The sequence below is a fragment of the Poecile atricapillus genome, chromosome 2, assembly GCF_030490865.1.
Source record: "Poecile atricapillus isolate bPoeAtr1 chromosome 2, bPoeAtr1.hap1, whole genome shotgun sequence".
Lineage (NCBI taxonomy): Eukaryota > Metazoa > Chordata > Aves > Passeriformes > Paridae > Poecile > Poecile atricapillus.
Window position 1 is genome coordinate 144,929,587 of NC_081250.1, and position 27,739 is coordinate 144,957,325.

Below are 27,739 nucleotides of genomic sequence, written 5' to 3' on the forward strand. Positions count from 1 at the left end.
TCCAGAAGCAAAGTATTGATTACTTTGTTCATCATTTAGCCCGTGATAATTGAATCCAGCCTTCTTAGATATCACTGTTAAACAATCATTATTCAGTTACATTTTCCATTAATTAATTTTAGTCAAATTCTTTCTCTATTAAGAGCTCAGTAACGTGGCTGCAGTGTGCATTAACTGTCTGATGTATGTCATGAGACAGACCCAGATAAAAGAGGTAAAGAGATCTGGACAAGAAGCAGACAAAGAGATTGGACAGAAAAATATCCAGGGAAAGGGAATGCTCTTGTTAGGAAACACTATTTTAGGGAAGATAGCAACAGAAAAAGTATTTGAATATGAGAAACTCAGTAATTTTTTATGGATATGTTATATCAGTATAAACCCTTAAGTTTCAAAAAGATGGACAAAACCTGTCTTGGAGTATTATATGTCAGCCAATGTCATGGCAATTCATTGGACAAGCTCTACCCACAGGCTGCTGAAACATGATTATTATTAATTCTAATTGCATCAAAATACAATAATGCAAGAGCAACATAATTATATTTACATGATGGGAACACATTCCTTCATTAAAACACTTCCAGTACTTGTGAATTTAAGCAAGAACCTAATTTAGCAGGTAAAATCTGTTCATCTGGAAAATCTCAGAATTTATGAGTTTGTCTATGAGCTAGTTTCCAAGCTAAAGGAGAGCCAAAGCTGTCTATTTTGTGTTTACATTGTTGTTTAATTTTATTAAAGGGACTGTAGGAAGAAATTCAGACTCCTCCACTTCAGTCTCCTCCTGAAATTGACAACAGTACAAAGTGAGAACTGCCAAGAACTGTGAAACCTCTCAGCTGCACACACAGCTATTGTGTTACATCTCTGAAGTAACACAGGTTAATAAAATCATTTTAGTGACTGTTCCCATGCATTTCATGGATCAAAAAAATCCTGCCTTTTCACAGTGATAATGCTGAGATTTTTGAACCAACAGGATAATTACTGGTGTAGCGATAGCATTCTCAGCTAAGAAGTGCAGAACTCTGCCAGAAACAAAGAATCAGGGGAGAAAAAGGCATTACCTGATAGTTTTGATCATGCTGAGCCCCATTTCAACACAGCAGTGTGCATGGTCCTGGCGAGGTTCTGGGAGCCCCGACACACAGTAGTAACAATCCCCCAGGATCTTTATTCTGAGACAATGATGTTCCTATGCACAAATGTATCAAAGAGAAAGAAAATATTTGCATATATGTTCATAATTTTAAGGTGAAAGTAAAAGTGATTGAAGAATATTGTTAAAAAACCAACCAACCCCCTGCCTTGTTTCTGGATGTTTCCTGCTTGTCATTAGTACAATTGTGATTTATATTACTAGTGAAATAAAGTACCTTTACATTTGCAGCAAAAAAGGGTACAGTGATTTTTCTTTTATGCTAATCAGAGGCATCCTTGCTGATGGAGAAAAGGTTTTATCAGAGCTAGGTGGAACACAGGCCAAGGATTCAGAAATGCCAGCTGAGATAATGAATAACCCAATTTAGGCTGTGTTCCTCCAGGGCATGTTTTCCTGCCCACTTTTTACATTGGAAATAAATGAAAAACCTCTTTCTTCCCACTGAAATCCCTTCCCACCTAAAGTTTCCGTGGTCACACTCAAGTATTCCCAACAGATAAAGGAACTGATCAAGTATCTGCATGTCAAGGATCTCAAAGAAGCTGTCTTGAACCAGGCTCATGCTGTGGAGAAAAAATGATTCCTTGGCATCCAGCTAGAAACATCTTTTATCCTATGAGCAAATAGTGAATTTAATTTCTAAAATACATATTAACAGTATCATTGCATACTGAAACATAATATTTTGTGTGATTTGATCATTATTATAGATCCTTTTCTAGTGAGCAGAAATATGTGAGTTGCTGAACTTTTGCAGTTCCCAGACCAGCACATGAGACCAATATTACCTGTAAATTTGCCCAAAGTATTCTGCTGGTTGGGCTCTCACAGAAGGCAATGTACAGGAACAGAGAACATGACAAGTTGTGGCAAAGAAGAGTTTTTATGATGGAGAGTCATTGAAATATTGAGTGTAGTATTAATAATCAATCAGTAAAGGCTGCAGTAACAGGCCTTTAAAAAGAAAAATTTAAGTAGGATCTAGGAGCAAATGTGAATGCTGGTTCTCTCAGGAATCAAGTACAGGCTCCATTCAAGTTTGCTTATGAAGAACAAAGCTTTGTAGTCAAACTCAGTCAAGCCTTGAACCACCCTGGAGTGGAACAAGAAATCTACACACTTTTACCCAAAGCTTTTTGTGAAGTCAGCTGAAGCCTTAAGCATGCCAGCAAGAGTAAAATCTTCTCTGGGCACATGGCCAAAGTAAGCTGATTCACCCTAAAATCTCCTTACACCATCAGTAGAAACTGACTGTGTTTGAAGTTTTGGTTAAGTCTCCAGCTAAAACCAGTGCTGTCTTTCAGAGTGCAGTGCTTTGCTATCCAAGTTTCACACAAAATTCCAGACTGAACTCAGGCTTCTAAAAGGTCAAAATTCATATGTGACTCTCCTTTTTCCTCAACTCCTTCTTTTCAGCTCCTCTGCAGACCCACACAAGAACACTGGGAATTTTTCATATGGTTTCAAATGAAATTATGCATCCTAAACCCCTCCAAAACTATTTTTTTTTTAAACACTTCCCCCTCAATGGAAAGAATTAGAGAACTGATTTTACCACATTTTCTACCTATTTTTTTTAAACTAAAGGGTGAAACTATAAAATATAAAAGTTAATTGATGAGTAGGTAGGACTGAATGGCATAAATCAGTGCATGTCAAACAGTAAGCTCCTTAAGCTTCTCTCTTTGCTCCTCATTTAGACAAAATGCAAAGAGATGAAAATATAAACCACAAATTCTAGAGTTCTTTGGCTTTTCTAAAGGTCTCATTCAATTGATTTTTCCTATAAGTGGTGTTTTCTTTTACATCTACAAAGTAAAAGGATTGTGTAAAATGTCATATTGGTTTGACTGAGGTGGAATAAATCAAAAGGCAGCACTTTATTCAGAGCCACTACAAACACTTTACAAATGATAACCTCACAGTAGAATAGAGCGGAAAAAAGGGAAAAATGGTCAGTTTTTAGGAAAGAAAGAAAGACTGGAAGAAAAGAAAGAAGAAAAGTATATCTCAAGTATTATTATATTTTAATTTTTTAATTACATTTTTTAACTTTTACATTATACCTATCTGATGCTATGGGAAACCCCTATTAAGTGAGAATTTATTTCAGCACAGTTAAAGACTGTAGTCTTCAATAGGATAAGACTTGTTTGATTCTTAATGCCTCACTTAAACTGGCTAAAATACTGATTCCAGTAAATTCAGATGATGCTTATATCACCTTCCTGCATGTCTGAAATTCAGAATAAAGCAGACAACTTCAGAGGGATGTGCTTTCCATAAGAATAAGAATCTTAATTAGCAAGATCTGCTAATGAGGGTCTGATATAAGCAAGTGTGAGTGCGCGTGTGTGACACAGGAAATGCATTCAGCTACTCACAAATGTTTTCTTTTTCTTGTCATGTGGTGGCACCTGACTCCCTTGCCAGAGCTCAGGAGGTCATCCAGGAGTGCCATAGCCAAGCGGAGGTGACGGTGTTGGGTGTCCCCATGCCAGCTAGCAGTGGAGCTTGCCATTGCAGCCCAGGGAGAGCCAGGCAAGGCAGGCAGGGGAGCCTGGGGACAAATTCAGCTCACAGCTAAAGCAGTTGGCTGGGCTGCAGTTCAGCTGTCTGTACCTAAACTCACCATGTATCTGTAAGACCCTGGGTATGTGAAACACCCACACAGGATTAGCAAATATCACATAAGATTTATGTCCTGTGGAACATTGCAGGGGTCAGGCAAGGTGTCTCTACTGGCACACAAAACCACAGGGAGCTTTTAAATGACTCCTTCTCTTCCTATTTTTTTCTCCCCCCTGTTAATCAAATTATTATGGCTGCTAAATGTGATCTGTGTTTCAGCTTGACTACATAGCTTTTGCATTCTTTATTCTTCCCTAATTATTCCCATCATACTCATTTCAAAAGTAAATTCCGGGCTTTTTATCACTGGAAATATTTCATCTAGAGGAAGATAATTCAACAACTCTCAGGAAGGATGGAGGCTAATGGTATCTGCTTTTGGCAAAGGTGAACTGCCTGGTCCTGAGAACAACTCAGATAACTCGGCAGCTTAATCACATCTACAGTTTAGACTCAAAGCCTTGTCAGAATGGCTGTGTGAGAGCATTAAGGTTAGATTCATGGATAATGTGGGCAGCCATGCTCTAGTTTTAAATCAGAGACTGAGTTTTGTCATTTTATATCACTTTTCAGTGGTATAAAATGATATTAGCAGCAATCAAGATTTTCCTCACACTGTAGAGCCCAAGCCCACTTCCTAAAATCATCTCACTGCAAGGGATCTAAGAGCGGAAAGCTGATATTCAATGAAAATGAATGAAAAATTTAAATATGTATGAAGAAACTGTACATTGATTTAATTATTTAAATAAGAGAAAATTATCATACAGGAACTTTGATACAGGAAATATTTTTCACAACAGTTACACTATTTTATACTTACACTATTGTGAGGCTATTAGCTCCCCTTTATTCTATTCCTCTTCCCTTTTTCACATGCAATTCTAGAAATTGTCCTTGGGCATGTATTGTTGATATTATACAGCCATTCACATCAGAATCCATCAACCTCCCCCCTTCTAATACTCACTCATTAATAGCATTAATTGAAGGGATTAATTAAAATCTCAGCATGTCACAAATAGGGGCTCTTTTCTGCCCTTATTTGGAGCTTTTCATTTGATACAAGTGGAAGATTAAGGGGCCTGATTCTGCCAAGACAATTTAAATCAGAGTTTTTGCCTGGGGAATTTGAACAGACTCAAACACCCAACTATTTTTAATAATAATTCTAGATTAATTCAATGGCAATTGATAAGAAACCTTTTTCCAATTCCTAAATCCAGAGAAAAAGAAACAATGCAGATTTTTCATAAATAATTACCTCGTATGTGGTGAATGATTTATGTTTCAGCTTATTAAATATACCCCTAGTGACTGGAAAGGAAGCAAAGCAAATTGGCATAAGGTGGAGCTGCTGAAATGAGTTACTCAAATATCAAGTTACTGAAAGAGTCAGAGACTTCATCAATATTTCTTGTTTCCTTGGGCTAAATTTCTGACAAGGGAAAAGAAGTGATTTTGTTTTATAAGCTATGCCATTTTTCAATTCTGCCAGTGCTGAATTAATCATTTCACCTAATTTTGAAGGGAAACCCATAGGATAGCAAACAGACCAACGAAAGTCAAAATTTTTTGTGATTTTTATAATTTCAAGCTAAAAGTTTAGAACATTGAGGAAGAAAAATTACTGCAACTGAACTACAAAACAAAGAGAAATCATTCACGTAAGCCTTCTTTTAAAAGGCAGCCACAGGGGGAGGAGGCAGGGACTTGGCCTTTGTGTACAATAGCTCAGTTCCTGAAACATGTGCCAAAGGCAGAGGAAATCTGGATAAACCTCATTTGTCAGCATGAATGGGGGCTAGGCCAAAGCTCTTAATCAGCAGTCTGTTTTAGGGTGGGTTGGTGAGACAGATCCATCCAAATCCCTTCTATTGCAGCTCTGTCACTTTGGAAAACAGAACTGGGACCTTGAGAGGTGGAGGGGTGCTCTCAAGCTGGGTCATGTAGGCAAAAAGGAGGATATGGTACATAGTTACAAAGATGGTTTTTGGTTTTTATACACATAAAGGAAAAAATATGGCAGTCTTTCTTTTGCCTGAAGTAGGGAATGCATAAGTATGGCCCCTATATTAAAAACTTTCTACATATTTTAACATAGCTTATAAGGAAAGAGGTTTTTTCCCTTTGGAATAACTTATAATGGGGTGGTTAGAATTTCTCTGTGTTGCCAGAAAAAGGTAGGTTTGAGGTCTCTCATGCTGCAGAAGGAATTGAGGTACGTTGGTGAATAAGTTTTTTAATGTATTATATCAACAGCTTTGTTCCTTGACATACTGTAGAAGAAAACTGCTATGACGGTTGTGTCTGGTGAGGAATTTGCCTCACCAGCTTGTGTTAATTATAAGACTGTGCTTTAAGTGATTTGAGGAACAGAAATCCCCATGAGAAAGATTCAGGCAGGAACAATACTACATGGAAATTCTGACCCTTAGGAGTTTCTAGAACTTAATTGTTTCAGGTACGTGGGTGTCATGGGGTTACTTTACCTTTAAGAAGGTTAAAGTTGCTGGGGACTGCCGGGAGTCTTTTCTCCTGACCAATTACCGGTCATTGCTGAGAATTGACAGCAGTTTTAGCCATTGAAAAGTGGGATCAACTTGTGAACCCCACCTTAAAGTGTACAACCAGAAGTCTGTGGTTCTCTTTGTTTTCTGGCTGTGAAAGGTGGCAGAGCTTCGGCTTCTCGCTCTGCCCGGCCACGTGGCCAGGCGGGGGCCGGGCTGGGCCTGCCGTTCTCCCGGCCGGGAGATGGGGCCTGCGGGAGCTTGCTCCGAGCCAAGTTAGGCCAGGCCGGTTCCTGGCTTGGCTGCAGGTTTTGCTGTGATGGAATTTACCAGAAAACTGTTGAGTAAAGAAAGAGAAGAGCTCTAAGCCTGCAGCAAGCAGAGACGGTGACTGTGCTCTCCAGAGCAGCTATGAGGAACTTTTCATCGCAGACAGCTCCAGCTCCTGTTCAGCAGAGATCACAGAACCATCTACAAAAGCTTGGGCAGGATTTTAACTCTTTCTTATCCAGATGAGACTTGCGGATTAATCTTTTTATCCAGAGAGAGAAAAGGAAAGTGATCAACATGAAAAGAAACTTTATAAACTACTAGTGGCAAGAAAGAAAAGAAACTTCAAGAAAGGTAGAGAATTAAGAAGATGCTTTAATTAAGCTGAAATATCTTTCTGTTAAAACTATGGGGATGGACAATAAAGTCCTGAAAAGAACTCCTTTAATTCATGATAGTGTATGGGGAGGAATAGAGTGTTCAAAGTGTAAATTGGAGTAAAAAGTAGAGTAATTATGGTATAGTGAAGTGCTGAGAGATTTGAAGCCTTGAGAGGCAATGAGCAAACTGTTTTCTAGTGAAGCGCACAGAAACAGATGAAAAATACTTTTTGCCTTTGACTAACTTATCCTTAAAAAATACTATCCCTAAACATCATGACCCATAACACATTTCAGATGATGTGGAATGGGGAGAGTGAGCTTTGATAACAGCAGCTCTGAGCAGCTGATATCAAGGAAACAGAAAACTATAACAAAATAGCTTTCTTGTGAGAAACTCCATAAATTAACAGAAAGGAACTTCTGTTTCTCTACAGAAACTGAAGAAAAGACTGTAGAAAGAATTGAGACTGTTTAAACCATCAAAATTATAAAGTTTTTGTCTCTGTTGTCATGTGAACAAAAGAATGGTAAGCAGTGAGAAATGAAAAGGTTTTTCTAAAAGTTTATTCTGGTGTTCTTATTCTTGTAGTTTGTCAATAAACTTTCTTTATTCCTTTTAAGTGTTATGCCTGATTTGCTCTTGTTTTAATCCATATCTCACAGCAAAAAAATAAATAATCCTTTTTTCCCCTTTTTGTTAATTACTGGTTCAAAACCACGACAGTGGGACACTAGTCAACAACATTAGAACATGAGCCAGGGTGTGCCCAGGTGGCCAAGAAAGAGGTTGTGGCCAGGTGAGGGTCAGCATCTTCTCCTAAGTAACAAGAGACAGGACAAGAGGAAATGGCCTCAAGTTGCAGCAGCAGAGATTTAGGTTGGATATTAGGTAAAATTTCATCAGCTAAAGGGTTGCCCAGCATTGGAAAGGCTGCTCAGGAAAGCAATTGTATTGTCAGCCCTGAAACTATTTAAAAGACACGTGGATGTGCTGCTTAGGGACATGGTTTAGTAGTGGCCCTGGAAGTGTTAGGTAAATGGCTAATCTTAGAGGTCTTTTCCAACCTTAATTATTCTATGAGTCCATTAAGGGTGAATTGGAGAATTCCCAAGAATATACTTGTGAAGTCTAATTTAATTCAAATCCTAATTTAGTCACAAAGTGGAGCTTCTTTTTGGGGGATGCTGAATAATTTGAGTAATTCTTAGTTTATAAATCACTGGGAAAATTTAAAACGAATTCTATTTAACCTGTTATTTTCATCAGGTTTTTTTTGTTTTTTTGTTGTTTTTTTTTTTCATAAAAAAAACCTACATACTATCACTTCTAAAAGGGTGTTGTGGGCTGGGGTTTATTTGGCTGTTTAGGTCTTTTGATGGGCTCCTTACCACCTGGAAAACTGTAAATGTAGGGAGAACATTGTGAACAAGGTTGTTTATTCATTAGTATTAGGCAATTATTTATTGACATTGTTTGGGAGGAAAAAGCACCTCAGAATTAAGCCCTGCAAAAAGAGCATTCTCTCCACCCCTTTACTGTAAGATCATACAACGTATTTATGATGAGCTAAATATTATACGTGCACTCTTGTAATCCAGAAACTCTGCTTCTTCCAGAACTCTGGTGTTTCTTTCTACAGCACCCCAAACATATACACATGAAAAAAAATCACACCTGGCATATATGTTTAAACAGGGATTTTAGGAAGTCTCTGTAACCCTGTGGGATAAATGCTTGCAGATAATTTCACCACAGAGCAAAGCACTGCCAGCTCAGCGCTGAAATGTGGCCTGGGATAGTAAAACACTACAATGGGAGTCTCTTTATCAAGGAAAGAGAAAAGCTCTCAAAACCCTCCAGTCTTTGATTCCTGAGACCAGCAGGTGCAGGTATTTTACTGGGGCTATGGGGTGATGTGTTCTTGTGGAGCCTGGTAGCCAGGTTGGCTTCCACCCCTGGAAACAAGTAAGACTGGTCACACACTGCTGAAGGAATTTTTGACGCCTTGTCTGCAGCATCACAGGAGACAATTTAACCAAGGTTACAGAAAAAGATTTCTTCCTTGGAAAAAAATAAACAAAACCTCATCAGTTCTTTAATAAGCTCCTTTATTTTAGGATTTTACTCTTTCCTCTTTGTCATGTCTGAAACTGAATCTACAAAGAATGTAAATGAATTTAAAAATATGATAATTTAAGTCATGGTATTGGCTGACATCTAGCACTGCAGAGAAGGCAGAGGGAAAACAAACCTCAAAAATAACTATTATTTCACCAAGACAGGACTTTTTTTAGGTATCTTGCTGAATGTCATCTTATTTCCATTCTCTTTCTCAAAATTTCTGCCTAAGGAAAGTATTAATATTAATTAAGCTTCTGTTTAGGCCTTTCAGTAGATGAAGTAGATATAAGGAAATGTTTTCTTAAGTTCTGTTTTATACCAACTTATTTTTCTTTTTAAATGTCACTTTTCTCTTTAATAACTATAAATCTTTTATAAATATCACAGAAATGGGAAGTAGACGTACATAACATATTGTTACATTTTTTTTCTTGGAAGAAATATTGAATTGAGTTCTAATTTTTGTTCAGAGTGTTCTGTGGTAATGATACAGATAATACAGATTTTTTTTTTGTTATTAATTATATGCATCAATGTATGCCATAAAACTTGATGTAACTTGGGGAAGATTAAAAAAAATCAGTTCTCGTTACTTCTGTAATGCTTAATAAAGCTTAATAAGTGAAAGAAAAAAAGAAACTTAGCTAAATTATATTTTTCAGTATGCTGTGAAAATGTCTTCTTTAATATTATATGATTTATACAGGATATTTGAGCAGATCCAACAATCCTTTATATGAGATTACAATTTAATACTTTTATTTAGAAGTGAATAAGGATTTATACATTTTTTCCTTAAAATATAAAGAAAATGCCTCAAGCTTTCTGCAATTGACCTCTTTGCTTTGATGGTAATTCTTAGCAAATCCCAGGAGTCTGAGTAACAGTGACTATTTTAAAGAGATATGATAACTCTAGTTAAGCTGATTAAGAACCAGTTAACTGATAGATCTGAAATCTAGATGTGATTGTATAATCCTCCTTAGTGGAAGATCTTTTTAGGCAGGCCCTTAAAAGACCATGTTCCAAAAGTCCTGTCAAGGATTTACAGGTGAGTAGGAAGCTATTGCTAATAACATTTACAAAAAGAATAAGTCTAGTAAAATAAGCAATTACCATGCAGACTTGGTAGTCACAATGTGACAGCAAGACCAGAAAGCCCCAAAATAATATTTCTCAGTACAATAGTGTTATTACTGAATGTTCAGAAACATGGACTTGGACAGCAATAGAGGAAAGAGAAATTAGGAGGAATAGTGATGATCTGCCTCCACCACACTCAAGGAGATTAGTCCAGGGACACTCCTTTCAGTGCTTTAAAAGGGATTCTCAAAAACAGGAGGTGTTCCAGAGAAGTAGTCCCCAGAACTATTTGAAGGAATAAACTTTACAGAGTAAAAACCTTGCCATGAATTTGGTCTGTTTCTTTTATCTAAAGGAAACCTGACAAGCACCTTGATCAAATCATCCAGATGCATTCTCAGAGAAAGTCAGCAGCTACAAGGTGGTTCTTTTGTCTGGGAATAATAGGCCATAGCAAGAATCAATGGATGAAAATCACTCAGAAAAAATCAAATGAGAAAAATCCATACGTGAATAAACAGTGAGAGTGTTAAGGCACTCTACCAAGTACATTCTAATACTACCAAGATGGACAAAGATTTATTAAGACAAGATCATCTTTTGGTGCATTCAGATGAAGACAGGAATTTTTTCAAAAGTGCCTTTACCAGGTGTGAAAACTTTATGCAATATCAGATGGGTAGGTTGATAGGTCCATGTAAATCAAAAGTCCTTAAAATTCAGGACCACTCAGTGTCCATTTCCAAAATTTCCAATGGAAAAGGTGAAGTTCAATGTAAGATTTAGAGCCTTTTATTTTATGCAGCTGGTTCCCTCCATAAGAGTCCAGTGAGGAGTCTTGGATTCCTGCAAAGTGCAGAGGGAGAATTTGTCTCCTTGAGTTGGACAGAAACAGCAAACCCTTTCTAAGGAAGCAAGAGAGGTTCCTCTCTGTTAGGCATCTCTTTTGTCAGGTATCATGACATCCAGGTCACAGAACCCACAGAATAAGGAACACACTCAAAATGTATTTCTTTTTACTAAATTTTAATTATTCATGATCATATCAGTCTAATCTTTGTAGGCAAATCTGTTCAATTTCTGCAGTGATTCTTCCCTGTGTCTTCCACCTTTCAGAAGGTTGTTCTAGACCTGTGCATTAGTTTAATCAATGATGTGTTAAAAAGAGAAGTAAATTCCCAGACTAGGTAAGGAAATGCATGAAGGAGCCTAGGGTCTTGAATTCAGTGACTGGAACATTCACTTGAGAAGTGATTGTTCTGATAATGAAGTTTTGCAGACACAGATGTTCTTTCATCCCTAACCACCAGATCTCTGGATAAGAAATTCTTGGCTATGTAAAACAGATTGATATATTTATTACTGTTTCTTTAAAATAAACTCACCTACATTTTTTGGGATATCTACTACTGTGTGGGACATTCAGTGTTCTACAGGAAGATTTATGAATTTAGAACTCCAACAGAAAGATTTATAGAAGGTTTAAGTAGGAGATGTGTGACAAGCCACAAAGAAGGGGAAATGTCTAGGCATTTAAAGAAGCAAAATTTTCAGTTCTCATAAAATAAAAAAACAAGCAGGAAGTTGACTTCAGGGTTAAGTAGCGAGTGAGATTCACTGGATTAGACTTGTTAATGTAAATGCCTTCCTTGTCTCTAACTCTTTTATTGGATGTAGTCATTCTATACAAATTCACTATTGGTTAAATATAGCTTATGGAATGATTACAAAATATGGTTAATGATCATGAATGCTAGCCAAAATTGAAATGTAAAGTAAGGCAATAAGGCATTTTATATACATAATCTTCCTAAAATATTTCTGTGACATACATAAATTCAATTTGGTGAAAAATATGTTTCTTCAGTTAAAGTAGCTATTTTTGTTAAGCCATCCAAAAGCAGACATTACTCCTATAAGCTTTCTAAAAGACAAGACTGAGGTAGTTCTTTCACCTGTCTTGTTTTACTGTGTAGATCAGAGCTGATGAGGGCTTTTTATTTGCAAAGCAAACAAAAATATTGTAGGTTGCATTTACGAATTTACCACTTCCCAGGCCATGGGTTATGGCATCACTCTGTAAAAGAGAGAATACATTGCTATTTGAGATAAAAATAGCTGAATTAAAAAAAAAAATAAAAAAGTTATGGAAGTCTTGCCTTTCTTGACTTTAATGGATAAGCTGAGAGAAAACCAAAAGGATCTTACTGATACTGTGTAATATGTGTACAAATACCCCATAACCCTGATTCAGAAATGTGTAAAAGCCAACGAGGGATGTAAATCTGTGCATCAGACCAAGCTGCTTTATGTTCTCTTTATAGTAAATCGACAGCATGGTCTATGATCTTCAGAATGCAATTAGCATTTTCCCATACTATATACCTGCACTTGACTGGATAAATGATAAGATAAACTCCATTAAATGTACTTCATTGCTTCCACTTAGAAGCCTTAATACTCAGCTCAGATATTGACACCTAAAGATAGCCATATTAAATAAAATTTTGAGCAAAGAAACATGAAAAAAATGAAATATACAAGCCTAGGAAAACTGAGTATGTGTTCTACTTGCATTTTTGTACTTCACATTTTTTTCTGATCAGTGTTAATTAAGTAGCAACTAATTTTCCTGGTGCAATAATTTCCTCTGCTGTGTTTAATTAATATCATTGTTGAGTTAGATAGAATCCAGTCTAAAGACTGTAAACCCTGCTAGTAACTAACTGCCACAAAGACTGTGGGAACTGATTAGATGACCTTAAATGAATAAGTCTTTTAATCTTCCTCAACAAGATTAAAATTTGCAGATGACAAAATAAAGCTATTGTCTTAAAAAAAAAAATTTAAAAAAATCAGCAAAGATCCAAAATATGAAGTTTCCTTAGAAGCTGTGATAGATGGTCTGCTTTTACACTATGCTTTGTGTAGTCCAGCACTGCAGAAGCCCAAAGTTCTGATGACAACCTCAGCTTTCATTTGCTATCAGAACTCATCATCTTTCATAGAACTTTGTCAGAGTCTTCCAATCTCAACTGCTGTATAAAATCCCAGTGGGGAGAATCTGGATATATATTGTTCAGAGGGATCAGAGGGTATTTCCAAAAGCTCCCAAACATGGAATTGATTTTGTCTTTTTGAAAATTGTGTTTAACTTACATGTGCTAGTCGATCAAATCTGGCAAAGAGTTCATTCAGCATTCGGACCAGCTCCTGGGCTGACAGAGTTGTGGAAAGGTTGGTGAATCCTTTAACATCTGCGAAAAGAATGCTAAAAAACAAATAGAAAACATATAAATATTCCCATCTATTTCCTTTAATTACTGAATGTTTTGAGTTACCTTCTAGCATTTTACTAGTGGAAGGGTCATTTTAGTACCTTTGAATGCACACTACCTTTGCTCTAGACTTCTCTGCATTCTGGAATACTGAATATAAATATTGAAAGGACTAATAAAACACTGTTAAGAGTGAGAAAAAGTTCTGTCAAAAACAGGAGTCATGAAATTGTGAATTTTCAAATCACACAAGACTCAAATCCTAAGACTACAGACAGACTTGTGACAGTCTTGATATACACCAGCCTAAGGCCAGTTTTATTGCATCTAATTTTAGGCATTTAGTAAAAGCACCCAAGTTAGGACTGTAGTGCTCTTTGTAAAGTATGAATCTTAATTGGATAATTCCATTTTCATTCTGCTGACTTTACAGGGATCATACTTTGCATTTAGGTGTATCAACTTGTATGCCTGAAGTTATGATAGGAACCCCATTAGCAAATTATTTGCAAACAGACTTCTAACCTGTGCTTCACCATCCAGTTATTTTTATTGTCTTTTGGCTACTCACTGTGCCTAGAATGACCACATTATATATAGATTATATACAGAGAAACATTAGCACACACAAAGTCTCTGGTGTGCAGGACACCACCCAGAACAAAGCATACAATAGCTCAGGACTTATTAGGCAAAGCAAATATTGGCTACCTTATAAAGTAGTGATGTTCCAAAAGACACACATCATTCTGCCACAAACCCTGTTAGCACTTGAAAGTTAACTAAAAACTGGTGTTATGATCTGAGTAGCAGAAGATTTTGTTTCACTTTAGCTGATGATTGTGGTAAGATCATAATTTGACAGCGTCTGAGAATTACTAATGTAACCAATAAGAAATACAGTAATGATAAGGTTGGCTACTGATAATATAGCACATCTTTAAATGTATGGACTTCTAAAGGTTTGGGTGAGGTTTAGACAAGATGCTTACAAACTTGGTAAGACTTTTACCAGTGTGAAGCAATAAAATTAAAAGGTAAAGTGCCAAGCTTATTGAAAAGAAATTAATAGTAATAATAGACTACATTTATAAAAATAGGACTTTTGAACTACTAGTTTCTACACTTTTAATTTCCAAACCAACACAAATTTTTAACTGCATACTACTTTTACATCTAACATTGGTTTAGGTAGTGTTCAGTACTTATTTAGGGAAAAAATAAGGTGAATGAAATTTAATTTTGAAAATTATCTTGTTTCTGACAGCATGCATAGAAGCCAACCAGTATCTATATTTTAAAGCATGCAGAATTTTAATTTCAAATCTCTTTCAAGCATAAAACATGTTTTGACTTCTCACCCTGTCTACAACCCTTTTCCATTAAAACAAAAGGGCCATCTTCTCCATATTTTGATTCTTCTACAGGAACACTTACTCTGAGTATGAAAAAGGTTAATGGAAGACATTTTCATTTAGTGCAACTCAAACCTTTATGAGGGTCCTTGATATTTTCAATCAGATTTAATAAAATAACATGTCTGAGCTACTGCATGGCCACAGAAGCAGCAGATAATCAATTTATTCTTTTGCAGAAGTGCAAATTATTTTTATTGAACTTGTCCAGACAAAGTTATATTTTGGTTTCATTGAAAGGCAAAGTACATGCTTCCCAAGCAAACTATCTACCATCATATCTATGCTTATTTTTCTCTTCCTTCAATGATAATTTTAAAGATGGTCACTCAATAGTTTACCCTTGTGATTTGGGAAATGCTTATGGAAAATGCTATTGTCTTAAAAAAATATTCTGATTTTTGGGAAATAAAATAAAAACAGGATTATGTAATGTCATGGAGTGGAAGTTGATCATTCTGGTGTAAATTTACAATTAGGACAATTAGGACTCAACTACCTTGAGTAGCAGCTCATAGGATAATTATCACTCTTTTGATAACTAACTTTGGGAAAGAAAAAAATTAGAGAGAAGAATAAAGAAAGGAAATGGGATTAAGAAAATAATAATAATAATTAATAATAATTAAAATAATAAATAATAATAATTAAATGAAAATGGCTATAAAGTAGAGGAACCATATAACAGGTTGCCATCTTTGAGAACATCTTACAAGTCTCCATCTCATTCTTCAGAGTATGGGGTGAACCATCAGCTCGTGGCAGAATATGTGTGCACATGTAGGCAGGGCTCCCCTTCCTGTGCAATCCTGACTGCTTAAGTGGACTGAGTGTGAAAAAGTGAAAAAAAGGCACAAATGATGCAGCCTCAGTGCTTAGTTGAAATGAGTCTTGGCATTGCCATGACATCCAGCCATCCTGATGAGTAAAAGAAGGCATCAAAATGCTTCTCTGCTCAAATACTAAACAAGGGTACACTAATTTTCTAATTTATGAATGAATAAAGCAACAGAAGGGAAACCCTCAGAAAAGAGTAATTTAGCAACATCTGAAACCTTAAACATTACAGAAAGGCTACTCCACCCACCTGACATTCTCATAACGATGAATGTAAATCTTATGGAACTGGTGCTGCAAATGTTCATCTTCTACATTGGTCATGTCATTTATCATTTCCAGGACTACAAACCGTGGTAACACAGAGAGCACCAGCCGTTCCTAAAACAAAGGAAACCAAAGTGTCAGTGTCAGTCTGAACTGGTATTTCACAATGCTCTGTTTAAAGATCTGCATAACTGGTTATTTAATATGTGACTCTCCTCTCTAAAAATTCTAGCTCAGGCCATTTGTGATAATTCATTTTATCAACCTGAGTCCAGAGTCCAGGGCACCTCTGGATAAGGTAAGGAAGAATAAAACAAGCTGACATGCAACCATTCAAACTGGTCCTCTCAACTAGGAAGACTAGAGAACGTATTCAGCATTTCTAATTAGTCTTGTCTGTGTTTCAAGAACACTCAGGAAGAGTAAACATTTGAGACATATGTTTGTATACATACACATGTTTATTTATAATGTATATCTTTAACATTTATTAGTAGAGTATCTATGTATATTAGTTTACTATTAGTGTAAAAACTCAGTGTATCAGTGGCATATTATATTACATAATACATATATTAATGTACATATACTTCTAGTATTAGTGTATAAGGAGATACATACATATACACAGAAGTGCTTTTTCCAGCTCTGTCATAATATAATTAACCCCAGAATTTTCACAGAATTTCACCAAATACTCTGAGTTGGAAGGGACCCACAAGGATCTGAAGTGACTGGCCTATACGGGGATCGAACCTGCAACCATGATCATTAGCACTCTGCTCTAACTAACCACATCTTAGTACAGCCAGGCAAGCCCTCAAAAAGTAATAAAATTCTTTCACGAAAGCCCTAGATCATCCCCTGTGAGATTTTAGAATGTCCCTGCTTCAATGTCTCATCAGTTTAACAGCTTTGACAGATTTTGCAAGTATCCAACCCAAATCTGTTTCTCTGCAAATTAAACCTTCTTTTTATCCTTTCAAATTGGGCATGGATAATTATTGATTGCTGCTTTCTCTGTAATAATCTTTCTGTACTAAAATACTGTTATTGTGCCTTCTTGCCCTCAGTCCCCTTTAAATTAGAAAGCTTTGTCCACTATCGGAATATATCACTACTAATCACTCTGAAGTACAGCTACAATTTTTCACTTTTCTTTTGCTTTACAGGATTGTAAATACTGAAATCTTTAACTAAAGAAGATAATGTTAGTTATGTAAGCTACTTATCAGCAAATTTCAGACAACATTTTGGGGAATAGGATATATCTAGGGAAAACCAGATGTGAACTTCCAAATAAAGCACATATATAGACTACAGAACACACAGATGAATAAAGTCCTCTCCTCTCCTCTCCTCTCCTCTCCTCTCCTCTCCTCTCCTCTCCTCTCCTCTCCTCTCCTCTCCTCTCCTCTCCTCTCCTCTCCTCTCCTCTCCTCTCCTCTCCTCTCCTCTCCTCTCCTCTCCTCTCCTCTCCTCTCCTCTCCTCTCCTCTCCTCTCCTCTCCTCTCCTCTCCTCTCCTCTCCTCTCCTCTCCTCTCCTTTTTCTGTCAAAGAAAATGATGTTGAATTTGTTTTGACGCAAATTTATATCACAAGGATATAAAATAATCTCATATTATACAGGCTGTGAGTTATGTCCCTTCTCAAAGGTGCAAATTTGTCCAGAGACACAAAAAAACCCAGAGAGATGGGTGGAAAGACACAAGCCAACCAATCATGAAAATAATTATTTTTATGCCAGCAGGATTCAATGTCATGGATGAAATATTGCCACAGATGAAACTGAGTAAATGAAGGAATCTGTCCCTAGCTTTCATAGGAGGTGATATCATTACTAACTTACAGCTTTCAGGTGTAGATCATGAAGAATTCTCACTCTGAGCAGTCTTAATTAGCAGTTAGAAAACAATCCTCATCTCTGATGGAAACACATTGCGGATAAACACCTCCATTTGTCTAGGTGGCAGCCCCAGCTGAGGTGAACTGTATGTTTGTGTAAGAGGGGAGAGCACACGCTGCCAAAAGCTGCGCTGGAGAACAGGAGTTTTACACCAGTGGAACACGTGTGTTACACCACTGAAACACAGGAGTGTTACACCACTGAAACACAGGAGTGTTACACCACTGGAGAACAGGAGTGTTACACCACTGGAACACAGGAGTGTTACACCACTGAAACACAGGAGTGTTACACCTCTGGAACACAGGAGTGTTACACCACTGGAGAACAGGAGTGTTACACGCTGGAACACAGGAGTGTTACACCACTGGAGCACAGGAGTGTTACACCACTGGAGCACAGGAGTGTTACACCACTGGAACACAGGAGTTTTACACCACTGGAACACATGTGTTACACCACTGGAACACAGGAGTGTTACACCACTGAAACACAGGAGTGTTACACCACTGGAACACAGGAATGTTACACCACTGGAGAACAGGAGTGTTACACCACTGGAACACAGGAGTGTTACACCACTGGAACACAGGAGTGTTACACCACTGGAGAACAGGAGTGTTACAACTCTGGAGAACAGGAGTGTTACACCACTGGAACACAGGAGTGTTACACCACTGGAACACAGGAGTGTTACACCACTGGAACACAGGAGTGTTACACCACTGGAGAACAGGAGTGTTACACCACTGGAGCACATTTTGTTACACCACTGGAGCACATGTGTTACACCCCCTTCCAAGAAGGCACTCCTTCCTACATAACATGCTGCCAGACTATGAGAGGACTGAGAATCTCCTAATATTTAATCCACTTATTGTACAAACTTTTGCAAAATCAAGAGCTGCCTTTGTGAGGAAGAGAGAAAAAATTATGCGAGTGATGGCTGATATAGAGCAGGCTGTGAAATATAATGCAGTGAGATCATCCTTTATTCTGGGAAATAGCCAAGCTCAGACATTTTGTTTCCCCATACAAGGTGGTTCTAATTTTAGCAAATCTGTTTTGTCTTGGCTTTCTTTCACCTTTTCCACCTGGGATTTCTGATATCCTTCATTCTTCTGATGTGTAAACACTGGATGTGATGGTTCTCATAGCAAGAAGCAATTCAGCCCCTCAGGAGGTCCTTCATACTCCTGCAAACCCAGGTTTTACAGGAACATCTAGTCCTCAAGTAGCTTCAATCACATGCAAATGTCCCATGGTTTCTTAAGATGGCTTGCAAAGAGCTGATCATTGGTAGTCTAGGAGCCAGAAATATTTTTAACATTTTGTGTCTTTAAGCCTCCTCAGAGGCACTAAGAAGGCACTTAGATTTTCTTATTCCTTCACTCTTAAGACACCTAGATCAATATGACCAAAAAATAAATCTACCTCCTGAACAAATCAGATCAGTATTTCAGGGACCTGAATGAATAAAGTGTCCGGTGACTTCTTATGAAGATACATTCAGAATAATACTGATTTTTTTCACTGTAAAAAGAAATATGTTATTTTCTAACTTACCCATGTAAGATGAAAAATTGGAATACAAATTAAAAAAAAAAGAAAAAGATTAAAAAAACCAAACAGATATCCTGGTTGTTATTGAACTTTTTATGAAATCTATGATAAGAGAATTTAATAAAAAAGTCATTACCTTCATACACATATGGCTTAAATAAAGAATGTACTTTTTTTTCCCCTAAGGAAAATCTTACATTCCTTATTTGCATTTGCTTAAGAGGGTATTGAGCAATGCTTCTAAAAGGTTTATTTAAAAGAAAACATGATTGGCCTGGCACATGTTCACTAAGCCAAGAAAAATGTGCCTAACACATTGGATATCTTAACCTTCATGCTAGTCATTAAGGTAAGTTAAATGTTCTTATCTGCACATAAGATCTGGTAATGACCCATAAAATTGAGGTTAATTAGTTTGCCTCTGTCGCAGCCCTCCTCCATTAATACTGAAGCGTGTGATGAGCCTTTGTTGGAATCACAACTGAAGGTTCATATACCACTCATGTCACTACTCTGCATTATGTATGTTGTGCTAAGGAGGAGCACTGCACGAAAAACAGCATTTAAGGGTTTGTGTGTGTATCCACAGACATTTTTGAGGCACTTCAGTTGCCATCAATTGAAACATTCAAAAGACAGAAAAGTTTTCCCCCTATGGGCATAAGCTGTCCCTTGCTATGCCAAGCTGCTCTCACATCACACCACACTGACAAGATGGGAGGAATGCTGAACCAGGCTTCTTCTCCAAACTGGGAGCTGAGGTGGGCTCTAGTGTGGATCATTTCCATTCTTTCTTCTCCTGTAGCTGATTCTAGTGTTCTCTGGACCAAGTTATATCCTTTTCCAGAGGTCTTTCACATCACTTTGCTTCAATCCAACAGTTAAGAAAGATTTTTAGTTATTTAAGAGTAAGTGCCAGGTCACTCTTCCTTTGATATAAAGATCTTTGCCACATAACTCCCCATCAAGCTACTTAAATACTATTGCTCCTATTTCACAGATTTAGAGACTGTGGCACAGAAGAACAGCACAAACAAGTGGAGGTCAGGTACAAAAAAAGAGTAGCTAATCCCAGGGAAAACAGAAGTTGTTTGGTTTTTTTTTTTTTATTGTCCTCTGTGCTTTAATATTTACATGATCAGAGTCCTCACATTTCTAGTCAGTCTCTCTTGGAAGGCATTTTCAGAGCTGGAGGGAAACACATGAGAAAAAATTCTTTCTCTTACAGAGAAAGGCCAAAGAAGAAGTGTTATGAACTCTAGGGTGAAGGAAACTCCATTACCCAGCTCTTTTGAAAGATTACTAGTTGAGCAGTGGGCTAAGTGGAGACAATTCAAAGGAGTGGTAAGTGGTTTGAAAAGGAACATAGATATATTTTTCAAAAGAAAAGACATAGAAAAAAGAAAACAACAGCAAAGGAATGCTAGAAAAGAGCTGGTAAACTGTTCTTCTAATAACTATCCGTGACAAGAATGAACCCTAGTCTTTAAGATGGAGCAGTCAGAGTTTAGAGTAAATAAGTAAAAGAAGTACATTTAACCCAAAAAATAACCATGGTAAAGGGAAAAAGACCAGTAGAAATCACTAAATGTAACAAATTGATGGTAGAATTAAGGTCTGCATTCAAACACCTGGGCTTTGTGACTCCAAAGTATTTATGCCCAAACTTCCATTTCATCCAATGAATCTGGAGAGATTCTCAACTGAGTAAATGACTCCTTCAGTGTCACTATGGGTGTCTTTGGGCTTTGTTGCCTGTTTTTACTAGCTCCCAGTCGATGGTAGTAGGAGCTCATAGATGTAAAATGTGTGTAGTCACCTAGTTTAGGAGGCGTCAAATATGGAGCGGACTCCTACCCAATCTACTCCTTCAGGAAAAGTTAGCAACAGTAGAACAAATCCTGCAATGATAAGTAAATTAATTTCATGACTCACCCACATCTACTTAAAGTCCCAAGACTGTAGTTTAACACTTGTGCTGCCTCTAAGGCCCATTTACTGTTTTTTGCATCTGCAATAGTCATTCTTTGTTGGACAGCTTTGCTGTGGTCTGTATACACTGATCCCTTGGGCCACTTGTACTGAAATCAGGGGGTACCAGTGCTTACAACTGCACAAACTCCATGTGTAGGCACATCCACGGAGAAGTGGGACATGTCCCTGATGAATAAATAATGAACTTTGCAGCAGTTTTTGAGAAGAGTCAATTAACCAGTGCACAAAGCCTCAGTCTTGTGAATAAAAACAGGAGACCTTCCCACTCAGGCTGATCAAAGACACCAAAACACCAACAAGCAAAATACATTGACAAGCAATATGGGACCTAGAGGACATTTCTAAGAGGAAGGTCAAACTCGCCAAGGTTTCTCTGCAGGTCATGTGAGGGCATTACCCCTGCAAGGTCTGCTGTCTTCATAAGCTCTGTGCACCACCTCCACTTAGATTTTACAGATTTTCTTTCTCACATAATTTTTATTTGGGATCTATTTGCCAAGGCAGGAAAAGCCCCTCTTGACTGACAGGTCAGTTCAGGTTTTTCTCTTCCTCCTCTACATGTATCATCAAAAGGGGGAACCTACAGAGATGTGGGAGTAAGTCTGGGTTTGGAATCATGCTGCTTTATGGCTGTTCCCAAGACACTTGTGTAAAACTGCAGTGGGCGTACTCCAGAAGTGTTTAACGATAGATGCTCTAGAGAAAATGTTTCACATTTTTCATCTTGACTTTTAAGAATCATTTTTCCAGAACCATCAAGCTTGTCTTTAACAGCATTTACAATTAATATCAGAGACGTTTTATTGTATTAAATACTGAATTTAATAGCTGTGAAAAGGCCCATTCAGATCAAGAGTTGTTTTAGTCTTTCTGGAGCACATGAACTTTTATTACATTTAAGGGAAATTGATACAAATTTTCTACTGAAAATCTGACAATGTTCAGAATAGATGTAATTATTGTAGATCCCACTCTAGAAAAAGGAAATTAGCACCTCTCATTATGATGGACTGCTCTGAAGAGAAATTCCTTTGTGTTTACTTAATGGACAATGTACAATGGACAGTCTATCTGCAGCTGTTCTTCCTTGTGGCTCATCACGAGAATGGGAGTTCATTAAAAAATACTGAAGGAACTGCAGTACCTAATTCATTCAGATGTGTGGGGTTGTGAGGCTGCCTTTTAGCTTTTACTACTTACTGCTGCAATCTGTGATATGAGCTATATCAACTTGGTTTTATTTTAGTTCCAGCAATTACTGTCCCAAATTATCCCATCCTTTGCTGTACTTTCCATTTAAGCATCTGCTGTCTTAAAAGAGAATCAAGACCAGATCACACAGGAGGTCTTGGAGTCTCCTTTTGTTTAGCTTTTGTGTATGAAACATAGCTAGAATCTCAACCAAACTGATAACCCAGTATTTCTGAGAGTCATGACCCTTTATAAAAGTGTCTAATCTCAATTAACTTGTTCCAAAGTTTGTGGCAATGAAAGAAGGAAAAAGCTTTTCCCACACAATTTTTGTAGGAAGGACAATCCAATGAAGTTATCCAATTGTTTCCTCTGTTGTTGTCCAGAAGAGCATAAAACAATACATGTATCACAAGCTGAAGGGAGGAACTGCAAGGCACTGCTGTTCCTTTGTTTTGGCTGGATAGCAAATAGTTTGATGATTCAATACCTGAAGACACATTACAAAACCTTGGCAGGGCTTGATGACTAACAGTCTACTGCCAGGTGTAAAAGGAGATGCCTTTTTTATTATCCAGTTGTATCTGTGTAAGGAGATCACAGTCTTAGTCCCTGCTTATCCTGCAGTTCCTGAGATGTAGAAGGATGATTCCAGGGCTGCCAGTTAGGGTTTTTATGCCTTCCCAGTATAATTTTGACTTCATAAATATTTAGCTCATCCTGTAGAATGCTGGGAATTGGAAGACAACCACTCCTTGTCTTTTTTTTTTGGGGGGGGGGGGGTATACTTGTTACTGCTGATGAATATATATTTTATAAAAAATAATTCCTCTTTAAAATATCTACAAAAGTATTTACAAAATTAATTTTAAAAGTAGCACAGTAGGTCATGAAGCTAACTGCAGGCAGTGATTACACTGTGGCACAGGTACAATGAATCAGCTTGTCATAAGGCCACATGAGCACCACTAACTTGTGTGGGAGTGGGTGGGAGCACATCATGAAACAATCTCCTAAGAGTGCTTTGTTTCTTGAGTTTTCTTTCAGCTTAGGTAGGAACCACAGGTCTCAGATTAAGTGCTCTCAAATTAAATGTCTGTATTAACACAATTTTTAATAATTCCAGATCCTTTGAATCCTTACATATGACTTTTTATCTCCTGAATGAAGAGCATGTTAGATTTACATTTCATTGTGAAACCCAACCATGTTAGACAAATGGCTGGTGAAAAGCAGGAGTTACTAAACAATTTGTATTACCACCCTGACTTGTAGCCATGAACATTTACCACAGAATCACGTAATGGTTTGGGTTGTTCAAGATCAGTCAATACCCCCTCTTGGCCAGGTTGCTCACAGTCCCATCCAATTTCCAGGCAAGAGGCAGACATAACTTCTTTGGGTGACCTGTTCCTGTGTCTCACCACCCTCACAGTCAATAATTTCTTTCTAATATGTAATCTCAACCTACTCTCTTTCAGTTTGAAGCCATTCCCCCTTGTTCTACCACTATATGTCCTCGTCAAAAGTCCCTCTCCATCTCTCTTGCAGCACTTTTAGGTACTGGAAGGTTCTATGCTGTTTCCCCAGGGGCTTCTCTTCCCCACACTGAACAATTCCAAATTTCTTAGCCTTCACAGGAGAGGTGCTCCAGCTCTCTGATCATGTTTATGACTCTCCTCAAGACTTTCTCCAACAGGTCAACGTCTTATTTATGCTGAGGATCCCTTGAGCTGAACAAGTGATATTCTCCAGCCCCAGAGTAACCCATTTGACTCATTTAATAATGGAAAGGAATATTTTATAGTTTTGTAATTTTGTTTCTTCCAAATATAATGAAGATTTTTTTTGTTATTTATTGTTTATTAAACAATAGTGGAGAAGACAAATATTCAGAAGAAAAATATTTATATGGAAATAAGACTCATATTATGACAAAAATCTTTGTACTGTCTTCTGGTGTATTGGCTTCCATAAATTTCAGTTAGTTTGCAAGCAAGGCCAGAGCCAGAGCCAGAGCCAAAGAACAGAAGGAAGACAGACACAACACTGGGGACTGATTTCATAATGGCATAATCTTAAGATTTTTCCTTGTTTTACTGGATAGAAAATGAGTACAAAACAGCTCCTACAATTCAAATTTGTTCTAAAATATCAGAATGGCACCATCTGACTTTAATACTTATTGTGATATGTTTCTCTGGAAGATCTTTGACATATCTGCTGTTAAATCTTCATTTAATTCTTCTGGACTATTTCTATTTTCTATTGATTTAGATGTCTCTTTTTCAATTTTGTTACTTTTTTTGGGCTCTTTTGAAAATTGCTAGACAACTTCAGTAAAATACACATTTCTCAGGAGTACTCATGGTAGCTAATGACATGGAAAATATCAGAAAGAAGGCTTTTATGCCTTTTATTTGACAAAATTGCTGCAGAACACCAAGATGAATAAGAGCAAGAAGGTCATATTTTCTGGTCAAAACAAGGGATGCACCTTGTCAGAGAATTAAGACTCTAGTACTAAACAACACAAGCAGGATAAAACTTCTTTTCAGTAGGGGGGAGAAATAGTCATCTCCTGAAACTGAAACCCCTTTGAATAGGCTTGTTGAATACTGATGCTATGAAAGACTCATTAGCCTATTTATAAATGTTAATCCAAGTATTCTATCCTACCTTAAATTATCTCAGTAATGGCATCAGTAACTTGACTCTGTCTCTTTTGTAATTGGTACTGGTCATGGTTATATGACTTAAAGCCATTACCTGGACTACAGAGTCCTTCTATTAATTAAGGACATTAATTTTAGAGTCCTCCTACAGTCCTTTTAAGGCACTAAGGAAGGTTTCTTAGTACACTAACAGTTCTGATCCTGAATGAGAAATTCAGAGCAGAACCAATAATTTGATGAATTTGGAGCTTTGAACTCTTTACTAAGCAGAGAGGAATGTATGACAGCCCAGCTGGTAGAACTCTCATCACTGTAGGGGGCAGAAACTATTTCATTTAAGGAAACTATTTCATTTACTCATTCCATCTCTGTCCACTTCCCTGACACGTCAGCAAGAGTCACTAGTGAGTGGCAGCTCTGAAAAGGGTTTGGTTTTTTGTTTTTTTTTTTAAGACACTTCTCTCTTTAACAAAGAGAAAGAACACAGGAGACATAGGCCAACAAAATCCAGTCAGTCTCATTTACTATTGACCAGCACAACATTTGAACTACCTTGTTTAGAGATCAAAGTACCACACAGGAGTTTTATCCTTAGTGAATCCAAAACCCATCTACTAGGAAAGAGATTTCTTTCTCACTAATTTCCTCCAGGGAAAGCTCCCATGCCTCAAGATCTGACACTCTGAAATTTTTCCCCTATATGAATTGAAGTCAGGGTCTGGCTCTTATCTCTCTGGCATTGGCTATAAATCTCATTATTCTGTTTGAGTCCATGTGATCACTCTGGATTTGCAAGGAATGAAAGAGAAGGCAGCAGATAATTTTTGTCTTGATTTTTCCTTGGATTTCTACTTGAAATCAAGATGTGGAGGTTATGCTTTGATGACAAGAAACAAGCACCAGCAGTGAGTGTGAAGGCACAACACCTAAAATCTGCCTTTATAATATTTGGATTTCTACTGCAAATGGGCTAAGTAATGAGGTGTTTTGAGAGAGGGTGTAATAAATATACATACTTCTATCTAAAAAATCATAAGTGAGTGTAGATATTTCTTCCCCCCAACAATGAGGAAGAGAAGTTTGTTATTTTATTTAGAAAACAGGTCACCTACTAAATCAGAACATGGAAATGGATTGTGAAGAATATAAACTTTTCATATTCCTTTATTTTTTGGATTAACCAGTATGTTATACTTAGAGTTTGATCTTCTAAGTGCTGATGGAGCAACATGAAGAAAAAAATTCTGTGGGGACCATGGTTTTTTAGAGAAAAAGTACTAAGATGAAAGAAAGTCTGGTTAAATGTGAAGCTTTATTTAGAATCTCACAGCCAAAAAATCAACTTCTATCAAGAGGAAAAATGTAATATCTAGACAGAAGTTTAGATAGGTTTTCTATAAATTGTGAATTCATTGTTTGTCCTTTTTTTAAAAAAAAAACCCTTACTGTTACTGTCAGACACGAAATGATTCACATGGATGCAGCTTGAGGTGTAGTGAAAAAGAAGAAATGCTTATTTGTTCTTTCAGTATTTATAGGTTTTTAGACAATGACCAGGGATTGGATAGTCAGGTTAACACCTTCCCAACCACACTGGCCGTGAGAGATGTCAATCAAAAGGGATATCTCTAATGGAATGTATAAACACCTATGTTTATAGTTACTTTCCTGGGAAAGTGGCTAGAAATTTGAAAATACCAAAAAGGCCTGATTCTCAGAGTGACACCTTACTGTGATAATCTTTAAATGAAGCATTTTAATCTGTTGTTATAAAGACCATGTGCTCTCTAAAATTAAGATTATTCTTTTATTTTTAAACTAAATTTGAACTTTATCCTCATACCACTTTAGAGGTATTTAAATATTTTTACTACCAGTGTGTGTGTGTGTATATATATATATATATATATATATATATGCATATTTGTACATACATGCATATGTATATATATGTACACATACACAAGACTTCATGGTGCTTAACCCTCTTAAAGAGTCCTTTCCAATCCCAGTCCAATCTGCTTTTATTTTAGAGGTTGCAAAGTACTGACAGTTGATTAAATTTTAGATTTGTAAGAGCTTGATAAAACCTACATAACATGTAAGCTGCTTTAAAAAATATAAAAAACAAAACTAAAAAACCAAACCAGAGTTCATCAATCTGCAGAGAGCTTCTTAAAGCCATGGGAAATAGAGATTGTTGCAGGGTAAAGTGTGAAAAAAAATCCTCTGGAAACAGAGGTAGAAGGAAACAAATGGTCAAATGGAACAGGTTTTTTTAATGGAAAAAGAGATTAAGGCAGGATTACAGTTTTTCTAAAGATAACAGGCAGAAGAGACTAAACATGCCAACAACAGATTGTTCTGAAGACTAAGGGCTGTCTCCTCATTTTTCAGCCCTGATATCCATGCTAGAAAGATAGAATGTGTGATTATACCTAGAAAACA

General features: G+C 37.0%; 1 protein-coding gene across 1 annotated transcript in view; it reads right to left on the bottom strand.

Annotated features, from left to right (window-relative positions):
* The window catches only part of ADCY8 (adenylate cyclase 8), a 121,479-nt gene that overhangs the window by 54,686 nt on the left and 39,054 nt on the right, over positions 1-27,739 (bottom strand). The window contains 3 exon segments of the mRNA XM_058831926.1: positions 1,071-1,198; positions 13,324-13,435; positions 15,945-16,075. Of these exon segments, the coding sequence (XP_058687909.1) occupies positions 1,071-1,198; positions 13,324-13,435; positions 15,945-16,075 (371 nt within the window).